Source organism: Hippopotamus amphibius, chromosome 2, assembly GCF_030028045.1.
Source record: "Hippopotamus amphibius kiboko isolate mHipAmp2 chromosome 2, mHipAmp2.hap2, whole genome shotgun sequence".
NCBI classification, from domain to species: domain Eukaryota; kingdom Metazoa; phylum Chordata; class Mammalia; order Artiodactyla; family Hippopotamidae; genus Hippopotamus; species Hippopotamus amphibius.
The window spans coordinates 88,542,395-88,560,636 of record NC_080187.1 but is presented as its reverse complement, the minus strand read 5'-3'; the positions used below and the strand labels follow the sequence as shown (position 1 = coordinate 88,560,636).

Here is an 18,242-nt window from a genome sequence, read left to right as displayed (position 1 = left end):
TATATATTTCTTGAGAACTAACTGAAATGTACACTTAAAATGGGTATCTTTTGTTGTATGTAAACTATACCTCAATAAAATTGATTCTAAAATGGATAATATAAAATAATAATCTAATAAAATTCCAAATTATATTCATTAAAAAATAGGTGGAAATAGGGAATTAAAACATAAAAAATTCTTGTTTCAAATGGGTGAAGGCATTAAAAAATACTATTTTTACATGAAGGTTACAATTGGAAAAATATAGGTGAGTGCTTCTGAAATTTTTACCAATAATTATTAGAAGAATTAAATGCATGCTACTTACCTTCAAGAACACAAATGACATTACAAATCATATATGAAAAAATGAATTTCATAAAAAATTGTTGGCGATATTTTGTATATCTGAAAAAATTTAGTCAGTCTTCCACTATACACTTATTACAAAAATAAAAGTTTACAGAAATCCACGAAAACACTGAAGTTTACAAAAATTAAAGTTACATTGGAGTTTATAAAAGTATCTAAATGGATTTAGCAGCATAGTACAAAAGAGCAAAACTATCAAAATTTTTTGAAAAATAAAACCACAAAATCTTGATTTAGGAAGGCCTTTTTAAAAAAAGATAAAACCCCAGACATCTTAAAATGTTTAAATTTCAAGATAATTTAATTTTTCCATAAACCATTAATGATTGTGGCAAATTTTATATTCTATATATGTCCTCAACAATATCTCCCTTCCAAGATGATTTTCTTGCTAAATGTGAATTTGAGACTCTTCCCAAGAAGTGTAATCCACTTTCTCTTTCACTGAATCTGGGTAGGGTTGTGATTACAGCAGGCTGTGACTTCTAAAACTAGGTCACAAAATGTGATATAGCTCTTACCTGGTTCTCTTGGGCCACTCTTCTGGAACCCAGCCATCATGGTATGAGGAAGCCCAAAAAGACATATGGAAAGACCCAAGTAGGTGTTCTCAATGACAGCCCCAGCTGAGGTCCCAGCTGACACCCAGCATTAACCATCAGACAGGTGAGTGAACGAGGCTTTGGCTGATTGCAGTTCTCAGTAATAGATTCCTTCACAGTCTTCAAAACTTTCTAGCTGAGGCCTCAGACACTATGGAATACAGAAAAACTGCTGTGCCTTTTCTGAATTCCTAACCCACAGAATCTGCGACCATACGAAAATGGTTCGTTGTTTTGTGCTACCAAGTTTGGGGTTATTTGTTATACAGCAGTGAAGAAAAACCATAAAGAAAAACAAGAGACTGGGCTAAAATTTAGAAACAAAATTAACAAATTAAAAAATAATATCCAGAAAATACAAAGAGTTAATAACATTCAATAAGGAAAAGTAAAGAGTACAGTCAAATGTCATAAACAAGGAATTAGGAGAAGAAAAAAAATGAAGAGATGCTCACCTCTATCAGGCTGATGCAAATTCTAAAGATTAATAGTACCAAGTGAGGCTGTGTATAAATTAAAGAATTTGGGAAGACAATTTGGTATTTCCTATCAAAATTAAAAATATGTACATCCTTTGACTTATCAATTTCACTTCTAGAAATCTACTTACAGAAATACTAGCAAACGGACACAAAAATTTTTATACAAGTGTTTACTGTAACATTGTTACCAATAGCAAAAAAAAAAGGAATATATTTGATGTTCATTATAGAGGCATGGTTAACTGCATTATAGGATATTGATATGAGAGCTACAGAAAAGTTAAAAAGAATGGGGCATACTATTATGTCTTCATAGGGATGATCACCAAGGTATATTGTTTAACAGGCAAATCACAGAAAAGTTAGTTGCGTCTCCCTTGAAAGTCAACCATGCATGTGACAATGGATGGATGGATGGATGGATGGATAGATGGATGGATGAAGGATGGATGCTAGATTAGATAGATAGATAGATATAGATAGATAGATAGATAGATAGATAGATAGATAGATAGATAGATATAGATGATAGATAGATAGATAGATAGATAGATAGATAGATAGATAGATAGATAGATAGATAGATATACACAGATAGATATACAGATAGATAATGAGATATGTGAAGGAAAGGAAGAGGAATGATGGATACCAAGCTATTGAGTAGCTACCTTTGGAGAGGACAGTGGAAGTGGGGATTTTCCACATTTTGTTCTAGATGGTGATAAGTGCTATAGAGGAAAAAAGAAATAGCAGCAACAAAAGATAAGAACTGCTGTGAGGAGATTTATGTACATTTTAAAAATTATCAAATAATAAATACTTCAAATAATAAAATTATCATCACCATCAAAAATTACCATCAAATAACATACTTCTCATGTTTACACACATGAAAATACAAAAACATGTTTGAGAATAATACATTCCAAATTTAGAATAGTGTTTACTTCCAGGGAGGGAAAAGGGGAAAATTCTACAAGAGTTTGAAACCCAGGAGGTAGGGATCACCCGAGGTCTTCTTAGAGATTATCTACCATAGGGATCACCCAAATTACTGAAATTATTTTTCAAATATAAAAAATACACATGGAAAATGAATGGCAGAAATTAGAGCCCTTTGTATGGATTGGTATTTTCTATATTGTGGATACTCTTCCATGTTAAGAACATCTGAAATGCTTTCAAACACTCAAGAACTCTTTAAATCAGACATCAAGTTACAACATGTGTTGACCACCCCAAAAAATTGATATTGGTTATTTTTAGTTGCCATTAAAATATGAACCTGTTACATGGAATGAGGGTGTCTGGCCCAACAGCTACATAGCTTATACAGTTTATAGAACAAATTTCATTAACTAGATGGTCATTCCTTATTCATCAAGATTACTCACCCATAGTTTCAAGGTGGAACTACATAACAACTCCACTTCGTATTATATCCTCAATCACTCAGTGTATGCCAAGAACCATCGCTAGTTAGTAAGGGAACACTTCTAGTTATAAAAATAGTAAATTTCAGTATGAAGAAGGATAAATACCATCCAGACCATTCCACAATTTACTACTAACAACATACTTAAGCACGTATGTACAGTAGTATTGGCATATTTGGATTTGTATATTCCAAATTCTCTATTTCCTGAATTATTCTGGTTTTTTCACATCCAAAACACATTGCTATTTGGGTGTTTGACCTTTAAGCAGAGGCACGTTTTCGTTTGGAGGAAAGGGCTAATTTGAAAAACACTAGGCAACCAGAGGACATATATATAATGTGCTGTGACTGATACAAATATTTTTTTAAGTAAGCTTAGATTTTTTTTTTTCAAAGCAACACACATCCTGTATCCTTCCTCAGTCCTGTTTGCTCAGCTGGATGTCCATGGGGTCCAATTTTCCCTCCAATTGCCCTTGCACGCTAATATAATTGCTGCTCATATGGGTAATTGGTCAGCCTAGAGCAGCATTTGTATGCATTTGTTCACTTATAGTATCTGGCAGCTTCTCAAATGATTTTGCAGTATTATAACACTACCACATATTTTTAGTTTTTGTCTGTTACAAGGCTAAATAGATGTGAGTCTTTAAGAATGCTATATTTTAAGTACTTCAAAAGCAGGGATATAGAAATACGAATTCACTTTTAAAGCAGCTGATGTTCTTTTTCACTTATCACATAAAGAGTAAATGAACTGGAGTCTCAAATGCATAATGTTCTGTCCTACCTTCCCTCATTGCTTTCCTCCCTAAACAGACTCAAATTAAGTAGATTCAAACTTCAGCTTAAAAACAGAAACTGACAAGCCAGTTTCACTTATCATGCCCTTGATGAATCAGTAAAGATAATTATTTTTATTAAATCTTGGCCTTTGAGTACCTTTTCAACAGTCTGTTTGACAACATGGGAAGTAAACACGAAGCACTTTATCTGCATTCCAAAGTACGACTGTTCATTCCTGAGGCAAAAAGCACTGGTGCGACTGAGTTGCAGGCTGCACTAGCCACATTTTTCATGGAACATCATTTTTTACTTGAAAAAATAACTGACAAACTTTGGTTTTTCAGACATGGGTATCTGGCAAATATTTTCTCAAAACGAGTGAAATGAACCTGTCACATTAAGGGAAATCACTGACATTGTGGTTACCAATAATAAAATTCACGCTTTTATGTGAAAATTAGGATTTTGCAAAATGTAATGTGTCATTATGAGCTTAACAGTTTTCTAGTACTTACTTTTCTGACAAGATCAGTGGTAATATTTACCTTTTTAATTTAATCTAATTTTATTTTTATAGAATGCAATGTTTAATACTTGGAAGATCTGTATTACTCCAATAGTTTCCAAATGACTAATGAATGATGTCACAAAATCATGTGTGGGTTAAGAAAACTTTCCAAAGTGAAAAAGGGACCAATGACTTTTAATGTAACAGAGTAGGAAAAGTTCCTTGGTATTGTTTCCAGTTCTACAATGTAACTAAACTTTAAGAAACCATAACTTATTGAGATATTTATATTATCCACAGGTACTTAAAAAGACTATTAAAATATTCTTCCTTTTTCCAATTCCATTATTTGCATGAGACCAGATTTTTCTAGATACTTCAGCCAAAATAACAATGCAACGGACTGAGTGTAGAAGAGTATCAGGATCCAACTTTCTTTTATAAAGGCAGAGAGTAGAGCTTTGAAAAAATGTAAAATCATGGATCTCTAAATAAAAATGTTATTTATGTTAACATGCAATAGGTTGATTATTGGTATGTTTAAATGAATTAATAAATAAGCATTTAAAATACTTCTCAGTTTTAATTTCTAATACAGTCAAGATTGATAAAGAATCTACCTAAGCAAAAATTCTTTGGGGCCTGTAATAATTTTTATGAATATAAAAGAGTTCTGAGACCAAAAAGCTTGAGAATTATAATTTATCTTCACTGAGAAAGCACAACTATTGTAAATGTTGCTTAGAATCAGAGCAAAGGAAATTGAAGAAGGAACAAGAATGAAGTTTTATAATCCTTTAAGGCTTGTCAGCATGCAACAATTTGCTTTCATTTACCAATGCAGCAAAGTTTATAGTTTCATCTGAAACTCTACTAAGTTATTTAATTTATCTGTTAACTCAGAGTATTTATCAACATTACTTTTCTGGTAATAAAAATTTAAGAAGGGATTTTAAAAATAAAGACAAGCCCCTATCTTTCAATCTCAGGGCAATTCCTACTCCTTCAATGTTTCTAAGACATACTAATTTGTCTTTTCAGGTGCTATTTTGACCAATTTATACTCACTAATACACACGTCTCTGTTCTGACTACTTGTACACACAAGTAAAGCAATTACTTGGACTTAGGAAATTTGTCAGTAAAAAGCTATCCAGATACTCTTAGGATATAACTCCATAAAAGCAAAGTCTCTAAGTAATTTAATACTCTTAGATCTAAAACAATGCCTAGACATATATTCTCAGCATTTTATGAAAATTATTCCACACACTCAAAATGTATTTCCATAAAATACTGTCTGGCACAATAAATGTTAAATAAACTGGGTGACTGAATCTAGCCAATTGGGTCATCTCTAGACAAATATGCCTAACTAGAAATACTATGTTTGTCAATTTCAATCCTTCTATGTATATCTAGTTTTTCTTGAATATGTAAACAATTTTGAGCTCATAGCAGAACAAAATCCTAAGGCTACTAAGTATGAATAATTATCCAAGTTGCATAAAACTAAACAAAGTGGCCTGCCACACTGATAGTATCGAAATCTAGAACTTGGGTTGATTTTAATAAATACAGAGGTGGAGGAGAAAAACAGTCCTATGTTTTTAAAAAATATTTATTTAAAAATAAGATTTCTAAAAATACAGTACATAATACATTTCAAGAGAAGTAAAAACTCCACAATTTAAAAACAATCTGCAAAAACAGAAATATTACCTGAATAAAACTAAATCATTAAAATAAATTAAAAACAAAACATCGTTCTTAAGGTAGATACATGGTTTGTTTTTCATTTTATGAACCAGTGTAGACTTTTCATTTCAACAAATGCATCTCAGACACATGGCTCCCACTTGTCATCTTCCTCCTTCTCCTCAGTCTATTCTCATATCCCTCAACTACTATTTTCCTTATTACCTTTAGCACAAGAAATGTCAGTGAAGATTTTTCTTTAAATGCTCTTAGGGGAACTGACAAGGTAAAATAGACATGCAGCAGAACAGCACTCAGATTTAAACGTATGCACTGAATGAAAAAATGTCTGACAAATTTAAAAACAGGATCTTCGTATGGCACTTGGAACATACCACTATTAAAATAAAAGTCTTTTATTTTAGGGATATAATATTAGACACCATTTGAGGTTGACACAAAATTTTAAGAGTCTCGAAATATCACAAATTTTGCCTTTTCATTAAACTCACCAGTCACATTTCAAAAAGACTAATTCCAGGGGCATAAAGCTCATACAAGCAAGGTCATCTACGCTCAGTTCTCCCAAAAGCCGATTCCATTCCCTCAGGTTAGACTTGCAACTCATTTGCCTGAGTTTCTCCAATTGTGGAGAAAATTCTTCCTATTACATCACCTAGTCACTTTATTCTACCTATGCTAAAGTAGAAAATTTCTTTTTAATATTCATCTCTGGAGGATGGCAGATTGTGAAATCTTCTACTACACAACTTGAATCAATAGCTGCATTCAGCCACATTAATTTAAGTAACATATAAACAAGTTGAGTAACTCAGAACTGATATTGTAGCAACAAAACTTAGAAGATATATTGTTGACAATTAGAGAGAGACAATGCTGTTTCCTCCCATTTTGCTTTTAAATTTTGTCTTTACCCCTAAAAATATGTACATCTGTATTTCTATATATCATTCAAATGATCCTAAGTCACATTTCACATTAGTTTCAAACTTGATTTTTTTCCATTCAGAATTCACTGCAAAACCATATATTGTATCTACATTCAAAGAATGATTTTAGTTGATTGAAAACTATGCAAAACATTCTCAGATGTGATTGTCTACTTTTCCAATACATACACACAGTTATCTTCTTGCCAGAATTTTAATCATTTTAGCTACAGTTTTTATAAGGACACTAAATGAGTGTTTTGAAAGTCTGTGGGAAAAAATAGGGAACCAGGGTAGTATACATAGTATTACATTTGGACAATTACAGTTACTTCTAAAGGATGTTTTCTCCCATTTTTTGTAAAATGAATCACTAAGCAGAATTAGTTTTTAAAATACTCAACTCTAACTTATGTAAAGTGGGTAATAACAACCAGGCTTTTTTTTTTTTTTGGTAAAGTTCAATTTTCTATTAGTTTTCCTTAAATCAAAGTTTTGCACTTCCTCTTGGGCAAGAGAGAGAATGTGTGTGTGTACATACATATATTATATAGTGTATATTTTTAAAGTGTTCTTTAATTTTATCTTTATTTGCAAAACAGACAAACGGTAATACCACTCTTTAATACCAGTAAGCATTACACACACACACACACACACACACACACACACAGATGCAGAATTCTTCATCTGTAATCAGAATGGGCCCTTAACTTATCCTTTTAGCATTTTGCTTTAGCATTTATTAAAAGGGTCCAACAAGCTATACAATTCATCTGTAGAAATAAAAGTAGATTTCTTATTTATTCCTGTGGAATAAAACAAAACAATCTTGTGTAAAGTGTTTCAATTATCTTTTGTAAGTTCAACCTATTAAACTACTTTTTAAAGTAGCCAATCTATACGAAAATACAAAATTAAAGACCATACTAATATTCCTAACTAAAAAAAAAGTAGTCCAAATGAGACATTTAAAGCCAATTAAATTGAGGCAGCAGTGTGCAAAAACTAAGATCTATTAATCAAAACTCTTCTTAGTAACATTAAATTCTACTTTATAAACACAAGGATGTGAGAAGAAAACTCTCAGTGAACCAAAAAGAAAATTAACTCTTTGGTACAGGAATTAAAAATGTCACTCAATGCTAAAGTGAGTAGCACCAGGATGTTTTAGTTGTTGAGGTTGTAGAACACTAACTTCAGGCACCAGTAGTTCAAATATCACCCAACACACACTGGCAAGAACATAGAGCTTGCAATAGGTAAACAAGCTTTCCCTTTAGTTAACAGCCTACGCAATTAAACCCTGTATTTAGTCAACAGACACGCAAAAGCCACAAAAAGAGACACCTTTTGTTGCTACTGTTTTGTCCACATCTCTGTTTATATATAAAGCTATCAATACAAAAAAGCTCGGAGTGCTGAACAACTGTGGTAAGCACCACAGCACATGTTAAAGGGATTCACAAAACCAACAGCTATGGAGACCCTCAAGATATCAAAGACTCTGAAACAGTCCAAATTTTAAAGTGAAAATCACCCTTCATGTACGAACTGTTGATTCTCCCTCTGTTGACAAATTTTACTACAATACTTAATATCCTTTCTCTGCAATAGGAGACATAAAAAGGTCCCAGTTTTTTCAATCAAACTTTGGGCAACCTATTCATTTCTACTTGGCATTAAATAGCTGTACTTTCACATGATTCTTGACACTTCATGTTGGCATACACTATACAATTATGATACTTAAAATTCAAAATAATTTCTTAAAGGCATCTGACTAGCTGACAAGAATCAGCAATATAAACTCCTTAGATAAAATAACTCAAACTAAATGCTTACATGCATTAACAACTCTTACAGTAAAACCGTATCAACAAGAGATAAGGCTAAAATGATTGTAGGAGAATTCTCTGATGCCACAGATTCTATAAACCCTGCTGCTGAGATGCTGATTATAGATGTTCCATCTAGCCTTCTCTCCATCTTAATAAGTTCCCCTACTCTCTTTATCCAGTTTTGGCTACTCACTACTCATTTGCACCTGTCCTCTATGGTAGACAAGGGGAAAAGGAAATAACAATAGAAAAAAAATATAGGGATAATGGAAAATGCCGAAAATACCAGTGACATAAGAATAAATACCATTATTATTTCTGTTTCAAATTAGCACAGCAGGCAGTATTACATCTGAAGAACAGACAAAAATGTAGTAAATTCTGTTGTTAAAAACTGCACAATGATAATGAAAGGAGACATCAGAGAAAACACCTCCTGAAGTGAAACCATCATCATCCTAAATCGAAAAGAAATGCTAAATATTGATTGATATACAGAAGAACCACATTGGTTCAAAATACTTTAAGCAAGTTGGTTCTGTTACTTTTTCAGATTCTACTGACAAATATTCTAGAATTCAACTGAGAATGGCTAATTCAGAGCATAATGAAATTTGTGATTTACAGAGAAATTCAGAGGATTCTTAGGATCGAAAGTAACAAATATGGACATTAAAAAAGACACTCATTCATTTGTTAATTACACGGTTACTAATACTAGCAAGTAGAACATACTAAATGTACAGACTTTACTACAGTTGCCAATTCTTATATTTTTGAAAGCAACAGCAGTAGACTGGGTAACAAATCTAATACTACATATCTATTAATAAATTATTAATGTTTGTAAGTGTAAACTGTACCAAATAAATTCTAGATATATCTACATATATAGAGGTCATGTCAAAAACTTATTTAATGAAGCAGCAATAGTTTAGTAAACGTGAGCTAAGTTGTCTATTCATACATGAAGCACAAGGGAAGCAGACACTAGAGAGAAGTCCAGGGAAAGACTAGCAGCTCTGTTAATATTAATGCCACTGTAAACTAGAGCTGGATACGCTGTGATTTTACAGTGACAAATGTGAGAACATTCAGACTACTCCATTATCTAACAAACAGAAAGGTATGTGGTTATAATGAAAATTACTTCCTACTTCCTGGGTGGGGGTGTTGTCCTAACTCAAGTCTTCATGGTTAGCATTAACACACCCTTTTGGGTGAAACACACCTTCAACTAATAATCTGTAGGGAAGTGACCTGAAAAAGCCTGATGAATAATTAGCCACCATCCTTAGAGAAAAATACCTTTAAGCATTAGCAAACGCTCACCGATGTTCATTCTCACAGAAGTTTTAACTTAGTTATTACACTAAACTTTATGCTTATGTTCTCTATTTCTACTACTTAAAAGTAAATTGTGCTTTCTTCTGTTCAAAGAGATTAATATATTAATATTTTAAGCATACCTATCTCTTATGTTAACCACAAATATTTTTAATACAACTCTTTAGCAAAACAGTATTTTTCTTACAATGGAATATCAGCTAACAATATTTTCAAAATTCTGAACTCAGTCAATTTTTGCCTACAATCTTGAGCCCGTAAACTTTTTTGTTTGCAGAAAATAGCAACAAACATAATTGTTCAAGAGGTGTAACTTATGACAACTACTTAAAAATCTTTCCTTTCCAGAAGCCCAATTAATGACTTTGCTGACCTAAAACAACCTTTAACATACATTTCACTTGAAATGGAATGTTTATAAAGAAATACTTCATCCAAAATATAGATTACATCAGCAATCTCAACGCTCATAATTGTCTTCTAATGCTCAACACCATTAATTATTTTCATGGTTATCCAGAAGATGTAACTGGCTACTAAAGCTATAGCTCTGACTCACATTAGGAAAGTTTAAAAGAATGAAGAAAAGTGTAGAAAGAACTATTAATCTCTTACTATTTGAATGCAATTGAATTAGTAAACATAAATCATTCCAAAACTAGGATTAAAAAACTAAATGTATTTTTTTAGATATTCAGTAAAACACATTAGACGCTCGCTTGCCATTGGAACTACAATAAATCTGTTTCGTAATAAATTGGTAATTTTAAGGTGACGGCTTTCTTAATTATAAGGATTTAATTTCCTAAAATAAGGTTCAAAATAAAATTCATGAAAAGGTTTATATTTGTTTACCCTGATCTGATATAAATTTGTTGGACAGTAAAAAATATAATATGAACGTACGTATGAAGCAAAGTAGTCATATTTGTATGAACTAGACATCGAAATCATAAATAGGAACACATATATTTTCATAAAACCTTACATTTTTGTACATATATTTCTCAAGTTTGTACCTCTGAAATGTTCAGAATTTGGCTATACAATTCACCTGTGGGACAATAAATCTCTAGAGCCAATATAATTACATCAATTAGCCAAAAGAGGGCGCAGAGAGCACACTACAGTTTATGCACTCCCTAGGAAAGTGCCAGGTGGTTTCTCTCAAGTTGTCTAACAAGAATCATAAAACCCAGACAGGTATGCTAACCTGGAAATACTGACAGTTACAGCATAAATATATATAGATACACTTTAAATAGATTCTCATATAAATATACTGATATGCAGCATTTCTGCCATTCAAAGAAAAATAAATATATGCCTTGCCTAATATATTAGTTTGTATTCCAGTAACTTAGAGGAATCAGGTACAGAGGGATCAGCATTAGGGAAGGTAAAAAGAAAGGTGAGAAGAAAATGTGTCCTAGAAGTGGGAATTCTAAGAAAACGAAACCCAGAAATCCTTATCAGTGGGAAAGACACCACCTCTGGTTCTCACTGAGTACCTCCCTGCTACCTTTCAAGGTAGCTACTGCTACCATATGAAGTATATATACATCCATAAAGCTCTTTATGGGGTCTTCACTTGGCTTTGCTATTTTCTCAAGGTCCCCATTTGAAAGGAATGTATACAGCATAAGGCATTCAACTGACATCTATCTATAATGTCTATACATTACTCCTTATACCAGTTCAGTCACCAGGCTAAATTTGGTCAGTATATTAGCTTGCACAAAACCCAAACCATTTGCCCATATATGTACTAATTTTGTAGTTCATTAAACTCTATAAATATATTTTTATATTAAATTTACTATGCATCTTATCAGCACCAATAAATATTTTCATCTGCCACTAAGTTTTTAAACAATAAAGTATTGTAATCAGAACATGAAGGACATGATACTTATATTTCTGAGAAGACCTTATTCTATTATTTTAGAGGATATTTACAATCTCTAAAAACTAACCACAGTATAGTTAACTAGTTGACAATGGTAACCTTCTGTTTCATGATTTCTCAAGTATGACTCCTTACTATCAAAACTAACTAAAAAGAAAATATTGATACGCTCCAAGAATACTAGACATCCCTTCAATCTTCTCTTCAAGGGAAAGACTGAGTACATAAAATTTTTTAAAAAGATACATGGATTCTGCAGTATTCTAATGGAAAAAAAATTTAAACTGAATTTTTTTCAAAGCATGCTAAATATTTTTTTCACACAAATGTTCTATGCTTTCCAACAGACCATCACAATTAGCAATTTAAATTTCTTTAAGGCTAATAATGAACATAGATAATTATATTTTCTTATTTTAAGGTCATTTCCTAACATTAGTTACTAACAAAACGTCTCTCAATCCAGATTACAGTTGGCCGATTAAAATTTAATTTCAATTTGGGTGATTACAGGTACACAAAAGTTACTTACTTTTACTAGTAACTTCCTACAAATAAAATTTCAATATTAGTTGACCAATATCTATTTTATAAAAACCTTCAAGGTGTAATTTTAGATCTACTAGTAGGTAAACAAAAGTAAAAAGTATACATATTTTTTCAAAAGCACAATATTCCTCTTTATACTATACATTATACATTAGTTATACTAGCACTTTAAAAACATATGCATTCTAACATAACTACACTAAAAAAGGTATCAGTGGAATTACTGCAAATTTTTTACCCTTTCTGCTCATCAAAATCTTAGGGTAAAATAGGAACACATGCCTGCGTGGTCAAAAATTTCTCCTTGGAGCAAATATTTTAACAGAAACCAATAATTACAACAGTATAGGGGAAAGAAATGGGATAGTTAATGGGGAAAAAATTAATCTTTCCTTTAAAATAAGGTACGTAGTTGGTGTTTTACTTTAGTGGTATTGTTATTTTGTTTTTGGTGGAGAGAAAAAAAAAACATTAGAAAGTTACTTCTAAGAAAACACTGTCCTTTTTTGTTGCTGTTTTTGGTTTTTTGTTGTTGTTCAGTCCTATATGCTGCATTTTAAAAAATCTTGCAGCACATATAAAAGGAAGTATAACGTATTTTAAATTGTATCTGAAAAAGAAAATTTACACATAATATAAGGTCAACATTTGTAAAACCTAAAGAATTAAATTCAGATTTGGTTAGTACTGCTTAAGAGTGAAAAATTTTAATAAACATCTGAAGTTTCCCATAAATTAAAATCGATAATACTGTCAGTACTAAAAGAAATTATGTACAATTATTTCATCCCAATCACTGCCTTTTGAGTTTAATAGCAAAAGCATTTAAAGAAATCCCTGTGGAAAGCTAATTTGAAAGTAAACATGCTTTAAAACTTAAATATAGATCATGTATTAGTCCCACAACAGGATCAAGATCACTATTAAAATAAAGCCTGGGGCATATTATGATGCCTAAGATTGGTGGGTGGATTTTAATTGACTTGAAGACTGTCATAGTTCTATTATCAGAAAACCTGTAACGCATTTCCAGCATGGAGGACCCATCTGTGCCCACCATCCATCTGTTTAGACGTGATTGGCAAAGTGGTAGGGAACTCGCAGTGGTTGCCTCTGCCTGAAAGGAATAAACCACAGGATCTTCCAACGAGTGCCAAAAACTTCTGAGAAGGTCTGCTGCCATGGCTTTCGGGGCCTCGATCTACAGAAGACAGCATTATTAGTGAAAGACAGCACTCCCATGGTGCACTTCAGTCAGCTAAAACAATACAGGTTAGCTGGGGACCCATTACGGGACTCTGATGAATTGTGTCCCAGCATCACAAATACAGCTTTGCTTTCATTATGGCATGCAGCTGAGTTTTCATTCTGGAGAGCAGATATTGTATCTGTGTCGTCAATCAACCTAGCGCAACTTCTGAAGCAGAGGAGAATCTCCGGATTAACAGAGTATGTGTCAACAACACAGTAGCAAACCTCTTTTGATGTACTCTCAGGACAAATAATTTCACTTACTTTAGTAGGACAAGGAACAGGAATGATCAGTACTTATTTTGTCTGAAAAATATCGTGGCTAGGAGACCCCTACTGTAAGGCTGGGTTATGCTTTTCTAGCTCAGATCTTAGACAAGGCACCAAGAAAAAGCCATCATTATATTATCTTCCCACTACATGCACACATGCTTTTTCAAATGTAACCAGTTGTTTGCATTTTTAAATAAGAACACTACAGACTTCACTTTTATACTTACATTTCTTCACAACAGTTTGACATCTTTTCAATAGATGTTGTATCCTATTAAAAATTAAAAAAAATTATACTCAGATATGACAAAGTAATCAAGGCTTTATTCTACACCTGTGTTATGATGTTTTTAATCATTTCTGAGAATATTCATAAGATATAAGCAGTTTATATATGGGAACTAAGAATTTTACATTATCTAAGTACATTGTGGAAATTCCCTTGGAAAAACAGAATTAACATCATGTTGTGCCAAAAAAACCCAATTTATTCAATTACAACTCCCCCCTCCAAATTGTAGAAATCTTACTTCATTAAAAGATAACCTTTTATACGTGCCTTCTTGATAATTCTTTTAAAAGTCTATATTTAATTCAACTGTCATTAAACATGCATTAAAAAATAAATACCAAAATGATAAATGAAAGACACTACTGAACAGAAAACGGTCAGGAGCCCAAGAGTGCTACTGGTTATGGATTTCTGTAAACAAAGGCAACTTCAACAAGGCAATGTATGCATTTGCCATACTATAACATCTATTACTGTGAAAAGTAAAGCTAACTGATTAAGGTTCTTTGGTAAAAAGCTGTTTTTTTTTTTCAAGAGAAAAATCAGTTCCTTCATAATAATGCAATTTCTCATTATGTGTTTTCTATAAAGCTGTAACACAAATATATAAGAAAAACAACTCAACAAGAGAAGAAAGCGTCTAGACATGCTGGTCTAATTCCTGTTAATGGAGGACCTCTCATTAGACTGAGGAACTGTGATAACAGGCAATATCCAAATGATCAAAAAATGAATTACGTAACCTTATTTTAGATTTATATTTACATTTTAAATACACTTTTAAGTAGTACAAAAGAAAACATATTCTTTTAAATATACAAAAAAGTTAGTTTTCCTCCTTTTATCCTTTCCTTTATCAGCTGCCTCATATATAGCAGGGAGACTGCACTGTTATGAAGCAGCGCTATTCATGCAAGTATTTGTGGCTGCAACTCCAATCCCAAGAACTTCTTTAGCTGTAGAACTCTCTTCCAATACTACTACTAAAAAACATCTTTACTTCAAAAAATTCTTTAAAGAAGTTACACAAATGGCTCATAATATTCAATTCTTACCTATGAACAATTATCTAACTACAGTTGGCCCACATACAGGAAAACAAATCTATCATTTTTAGATGACTAGGAACTAATAACAGTTTCACTTCCAGATTTCCCAGGAATCTGTTAGGAGGCTGTAGATTAGTTACTTTATATATACGAATTTCCTAGCATTTCCTGAAATTCATGGTTTCCAATGACAATTCTATTTGTAATTAACTTTTCCCAGTTCTGTTGCATAATTTCCTCAAAATAATGTTTTACTTTGTGAAAACACAGTCTGCAAATACATAAAAACATTGATTAGAGACTTAGAGGAAAGCTGGGGTTCTGGGGTCACATATGAAAAAGAAGTGAATGAAGTAATTTAAATGGTTTCTTGGAACTGATGGTGACAGGTTATTCCAGAACAATCAAGATAGTTTGCGCAAAAATACAGAGGAAAAGATAGGAAAGAAATTTAAAAGTGTTATCAGGAAAGGTTTCTAAATGGCCCCCAACTGCAGGTGTGAATAATATTTAAAACTGGAAACTATTTCAGGATAAGGAAGGCAATTACAAGGTTAGACTACTATAACTAGCTAATGTTACAGGAAAGTTTTACTGTGCAGAAACTTACAACTTGATTATAACTTTGAGGAATATATTTGTGACAATAAAAGAATCAACTTTAAAAACTTTGGATTTAGACTTCATATGGGAAAAGCTCTTATTTTCAAGTGCTTTTGACATCTTTCTGGAATCTGGTTCAAGAAATAAGAGGAACACTACCTTTCAAATCATCATAAATAGATATTCGATCAAAGCATGTGATGTTTACCATGACTTTATGTACAGGATTTAAGAGGCTAGCCAAAAAAAGACTATTTTTTTTCCCTCTAGAAATGGAAAATGCTTATCTCTCAGCGATCCAGAATACTATTATAAGAAAAACGAACAGCCAAACATGTCACAAAGTTTTTGCACTGGCATTTATACAACACACTCAGGGCAACACAAGTTATCATGCTATCATATTCATATGCACAATAGGAACAGCAAAGTAGAAGAGAAGAGAGGCTACTACTGGCAGGAATATTGAAAACCATAAGTTATCGCCAAGTGCTGAACTAGGTTTAATATAATTTTTGCTTTGTTTTATTATTCAGGGAATTGTGGAATATTTCACACACAAAAACTAAAAATAATTAAAACAGATTTTGGTGCAGACAATTCCATTCAACATAAAAGACTCAATACCTTTAGTGACTATCACAAAATGAGCAAAAAGATAATTGCTATCTTCAAGGAGTATAATTTTATAAATTCTTAGTTATATGTAAAACAGCTATCGAGAAAAACTCACTCTTCAAGGAATGATAAGAAACATTTTTATTGTGTGTTGTCTACAATCAAAATACCTTATATCCAAAAAAATTTGTCTTGATTACAGTCTAACGATCAAAATATCTGACTTCCATCAGTCTGCATAGCTGAGATATATGAGAATGCTTTCCCATTTTAAAAACCAGAAGTTTATTTTCTAAAAAAAAGAATAAACTAGAAACAAGCAAGACTTACAGAAATACAGGGTTCGTGTATTTTATCAACTATCTGATGGCTGTTTATCTTCTCCTGATGGCTGATCTTACTCTAAGAAATGATCTTTTAGGTTCAGTCTAGGGAAGTAAGTTTCACTATAAAAGAAAGTATCTCAACTAATAAGATTTCTGGAATAGAAAAAACAGTTTCTAATAGGGAGGGAGGTATTTATTGCTGATTGGAAAAACTGGGGGTGGAGGGAGGCAAAGAGCAAGAATTTATCACCAGACATTTCCTGGTTCACACACCTGAGAATCTAGTCCTCTTGGAAGAGACAGCTTGATGATACATTCCATCCAACTAACTCAAGCAACACTTTGCCATGTATGTTGTTGTAAAGGAGAAAGAATGTACTGCAGAGTCCTTTGGTACCTGACAACCGTACATAAGGGAATAAAGAGTCAACCTGGTTTACGTGACTATCACTTTTGAGTCTAGAGGTAGAGTCACTGCTTCTGGGCCTGATTGACCCTGGAAACATTTTCAAAATGGAGTTTCCAGAGCTATCAAACCAAAGAGCTGAGGAAAGTAAGGACATTCTATCAGAAAGACTCCTTGAAGACAGTTCAGTCTAACCTCAAGGATCGCCTGCACTGGTGACCTTTTGATGCTTTTAACTCTACTGCACATATCTGATTCAATGATTCTGCTTATTTAACTTGGAGTAAAAAACACTATTAAGGAAAGTTTGTCATAACTAGAGATTATATACCTGTTTTGTCTACTACTGATTTCTGCTAATTCTAAAACAGTCTTTTGCTTGAAGTCAGTCAGTTTGAAACCAAACTGAGAAGTCAGTATACATTTATAGCCACTGAAAAACTGCTTTCCAACGTAATTCCCATACTCCTCTTCATCAAGCCATTTTCTGGCTGTATAAAACCTTAGGAAAGTTACTAAAACTATATCTCAATTTTCAACTACTACTACTTACCACATAGGTTCTTGCAGAAATTAAATGAGTTCATATGTTAGAGCCCTTAATAACTCCTCAATAAATGGCAGGCCTAAGTTTTCATTATAGGGCTTGGAGATATCTCAATTACATTAGAACGTAATTAGCAAAAATTATGTTTAAACAAAAAAGCGGTTTTTATAATCAAAGATAAAATGACATGAACTGTAGGAGACTACAAAGATAAAATCCAATGCCCATAAGGGGCTTATAATCTAGTTGAAAAAATAAGTACTAAGTATATAAAACATGATTCATTTACTCATTTATCCCTCTATCAAAAATTTAATAATACATATTATGACACAGTCCTTAGCAGCAAAGAGCTTATAGTCTAGTGAAGGTAGTTAAACATGTAAGAAATAATTATGCAGAGGATGTCA

At 32.4% G+C, this 18,242-nt stretch overlaps 1 protein-coding gene and 1 long non-coding RNA gene across 6 annotated transcripts in view; both read right to left on the bottom strand.

Moving 5' to 3' along the window:
* Window positions 1-814: 814 nt before the first annotated feature.
* LOC130846552 (uncharacterized) lies at window positions 815-3,067 on the bottom strand. The gene is made up of 3 exons (XR_009051586.1): window positions 2,836-3,067; window positions 2,110-2,169; window positions 815-1,107 (listed from the first exon to the last, which is right to left on the bottom strand). It is a non-coding gene; the product is annotated as an uncharacterized LOC130846552 (long non-coding RNA).
* A 2,721-nt stretch (window positions 3,068-5,788) lies between these two features.
* The window catches only part of ZDHHC21 (zinc finger DHHC-type palmitoyltransferase 21), a 68,566-nt gene continuing 56,112 nt past the window's right edge, over window positions 5,789-18,242 (bottom strand). For 4 of the 5 annotated variants that reach the window (XM_057722623.1, XM_057722624.1, XM_057722621.1 and 1 more), the window contains 2 exons: window positions 14,219-14,262; window positions 5,789-13,668 (listed from right to left, as the gene is read on the bottom strand). In XM_057722623.1, the coding sequence (XP_057578606.1) occupies window positions 13,536-13,668; window positions 14,219-14,262 (177 nt within the window). In that variant the 3' untranslated portion in view covers window positions 5,789-13,535. Of the gene's footprint in view, window positions 13,669-14,218; window positions 14,263-17,152; window positions 17,277-18,242 lie in introns of all 5 variants that reach the window. The other variant, XR_009051405.1, reaches the window with a different exon arrangement.